The sequence below is a fragment of the Triticum dicoccoides genome, chromosome 1A (assembly GCF_002162155.2).
Source record: "Triticum dicoccoides isolate Atlit2015 ecotype Zavitan chromosome 1A, WEW_v2.0, whole genome shotgun sequence".
In the NCBI taxonomy this organism is placed as follows: Eukaryota; Viridiplantae; Streptophyta; class Magnoliopsida; order Poales; family Poaceae; genus Triticum; species Triticum dicoccoides.
This window is the reverse complement of record NC_041380.1, coordinates 537397315-537400558: the sequence shown is the minus strand read 5'-3', so window position 1 is coordinate 537400558 and position 3244 is coordinate 537397315. Positions and strand designations below refer to the sequence as shown.

At 51.8% G+C, this 3244-nt stretch overlaps 1 protein-coding gene across 1 annotated transcript; it reads right to left on the bottom strand.

The window, feature by feature from the left end:
• Positions 1 to 620: 620 nt before the first annotated feature.
• LOC119286893 (cytochrome P450 71A1-like) lies at positions 621 to 2650 on the bottom strand. Its single transcript, XM_037566365.1, has 2 exons — positions 1475 to 2650; positions 621 to 1272 (listed from the first exon to the last, which is right to left on the bottom strand). Exons 1-2 carry the CDS (start codon positions 2390 to 2392, stop codon positions 664 to 666), a joined length of 1527 nt encoding a protein of 508 aa, XP_037422262.1. The 5' UTR covers positions 2393 to 2650; the 3' UTR covers positions 621 to 663.
• Positions 2651 to 3244: the final 594 nt, after the last annotated feature.

The following is a 3244-nucleotide window of genomic DNA, read 5'->3' as shown; positions in this document are numbered from 1 at the left end:
TCTAGACTGTGCGTCCGCTCCCATCTCCATCACGTCTGAAGGGGCGAGGAGGCAGGGATCGACATGAGCTGAGTGCCCTACGAGAGGGACAAAATCACAGATGATAGGAGGACTCGCTGACGAGACATTGCTAGTGAGGAAAGAAACCCTGGTTGTAGGCATAGGGGACACAAACCAGGCAAAAACGGTGTATCTTTGATTCAGTCAAGTGATATAGTATGTAAAAAGAAAAAGAAATAAACTGAAAAGAACTGTTTTTTTACCAATGTCCATACAAGATCAAAAAAATATAGTATCAACTGAGACATAACAAAGTCTTAATCAATTGAGACTTAGCAAAACTGAAAATGAAAAGAAAAAAATGCGGATGTTAATGTAAGGTCTCATGAATATTGATTCGACTAAGACATAACCAAGTCTTAGTCGACTGAGACTCATCAAGATTGATTTTATTTTATTTTTGAGTGGAAGGCCTGACTCGTAAGTCGTAACTGCATCGTTGGCCCAGTTAGGATCCATAAACTTATACTAGCTTTCAAGTGCATTTTGAAACAAGTATGTTGTTTCAAATAATAGCTTTCACGGGCTCGACTTCATAAAAGCCATCGCCACCTCAAGTCTAGGAAATTAATCAGCAATTACTCCAACACAGTCCATTTATGCTTACAGAGGTTTTATACCAAGGATTAAGGCAGACTTAAGGCCAGGCGACAAGCCACTGGACTCAACAACCTCAAATGACTCGGGATCCTGGCCATCCGGTAGCTCCCAGTCGAAATGGTACATCATGTTGGCCAGCGTGAGCTCTGCGAGGCGCGTCCCAAAGGCAATACCGGGGCACCCCCTCCTCCCTGCGCCGAACGGTAGAAACCGAGGGTCCTTGCCATTGTAGTCGATGGTCCTGCCGAGGAACCTTTCTGGCCGGAACTCTTCGGCGTTCTCCCACGACTCGTCGTCCCTCCCTATGGCCCACGTGTTGACCATGACCCAGGTCTTGGCCGGGATGTCATAGCCGTGTAGCTGTGCATCCTGAATGGATTCGCGTGGGATGAGGAGCGGCACCGGCGGGTGTAGCCGCAATGTTTCCTTCATGGCCGCCTGCAGGAGGCTCATCTTTTCGAGCTCCTCCTCGAGGACTCCTCCATGCTCACCTGCAGCAACCTGTCTCACCTCTGATTGCACCTTTGCCATTTCTCTTGGATTCTTGATGAGCTCGGCCATGGTCCATTCTATCGTCTTGTAGGTCGTGTCGGTGCCTGCTATGAACATGTCCTGCAACAAGACGAAGATAGCTAAGAAAATTGTGCGGGCTGCTCCTATAGATCTATGAGGCATTGTTCTTAATACTCTTTCGTTTCAAAATAAATGTCTCAACTTCTGTACAATTTTATACTAAAATTGAGGCATTTATCTTGGGACCGAGTGAGTACTTATCAACATGAAATTCAAAAAAATGAAAAACAAAAAAACTTACCAAGATGACTCCCTTCACATCGATCCGGTCCAGCTTAAACCCCTGGTCACCATCCTTGGCTATCAAGAGCAAGTCGTCCAGGAGGTCCGGAGCCTCACCGTTGTCGTTTCCTGGGTCACCCTCGTGCTCCGTGATCGTCCTCTCCATAATACTGTCGAGCTTGGCAGCCGTCGTCTTCACCCTCGCTTGGAGCCCCGTCGCCCAGTCCACCAGCCACCCTAGTCTCGGAAAAACGTCGCTCACGGCGATCGTGCCGAGCAGGTCCGTGAGCTCCTTCATCATGTCCCGGACCTTGGCCGGCTCCACCCCACCAAGCTTGTTCCCGAACGCAGCCCTGGAGATCACGGTGTAGGTTAAGGTGATGATGAGATCCGTCACGTTGATTCCCCGGCGCCTCTCGTGCGCGCCACTCCCACTCGCCGCGCGCACCCGTCCCACGAAGCGCGCGACCTCCTCCTCCCGGAGAGCGCGGAAGGAGTCGACCCGCTTCACGCTGAGGAGGTGCACCACGGCGATGCGGCGGAGCTGGCGCCACCGCTCGTTGTAGGCGCTGAAGCCGACGTCCCGGCAGCCGTAGAGCGTCCCGCGGGCCGTGTACTGCTGCGGGCGGCTGCAGAAGACGTTGTCCTGCGTCCTGAGCACCGCCTCGGCGAGCGAGGCCGAGGAGACCACGATGGCCCGCACGGAGCCGAGGCGGAGGAGGAGGAGCGGGCCGTGGCGCCGCGCCAGAGCCTCCAGCGTCCGGTGTGGGCGGCCCCGCCCGAGCTGATGCAGGTTGCCGATGATGGGCAGCCCAGGCGGCGAAGGCGGCTGCGCACTCCGGCGGCCATATCCGAAGCCTCTTACGACGATGGTGAAGCAAGAAACCACGAAGAGTAGGCAGAGGACTAGGGTAGAGTTGAGCTCAAGAGATGCCATGAGCGCTAGCTAGCAGAGCGGAACGGATGCAGCACGTGTGTGCAACTACCACACAGCTAGCGGTGAACTTAAGGAGCGCGTGCCGGCTGTTGCCTAATGTGGATCGAGATAAGCTGATGCACAGGCTCCACACAGCACAAATTTGGCCTGATAAGGATACGCACCGCTGAAGAATATGCGGCGTGGTGAGAATGTCGGCACGACCGGACACGTACGGAAGCTACATGAAGGACCGGCGCAGCCATGTGTCAGAGCCGCGCATGGAACGACGATCGAGGATGGAGGACGACGGAGTGGCTTGCTACGTGCTAACCACAACAATGCGTGTGGTGGTGGTACGGTTCAGGCACTCAGCGGCGGGGCGAGATCATATCGGAAATCTGCTCTCGACTCGCGCACCGTGCATATATGCATGGATTGGACATCGACATCGTCCTCCCCGTGCAATAATGCAAGATGACGACCCGCCGGGGAAGAGGCGCCACAGGTGCATGCTGGAGAAAAGAAAATATCATCCTTCATACACACATCCAGCGACACGAGCAAATCCTTTAAAATCTTTAATGATGCTGCGCGACAAACAACGTGATAGCTGGTGTTGTGCAAAACCATAAAGGTGGGACGATTTTTTAAATGTACTCAAGGTGTTTCCAATTTATTAAACAAAAAAAATATCTACCTAGTTGTCGCTATATGTTTACACTTTTATTGTCGTTCCTCCGTAGTGATGCCCAACAAATGTTGCATTATGATGAAAATAGCGAAAGTACATTTTAGTACACAACGATAACTTGTGCATAAGAAAATTATTTTCGTCTAAAATTATCATATGTATTCAATTTAAATGGTGTG

Coding starts and splice junctions, on each gene's coding strand:
- LOC119286893 (XM_037566365.1), bottom strand. CDS start 2,392: ATGGCATCTCTTGAGCTCAACTCTACCCTAGTCCTCTGCCTACTCTTC. Junction 1,273..1,474: donor ATGTGAAGGGAGTCATCTTG/GTAAGTTTTTTT, acceptor GTCTTGTTGCAG/GACATGTTCATAGCAGGCAC.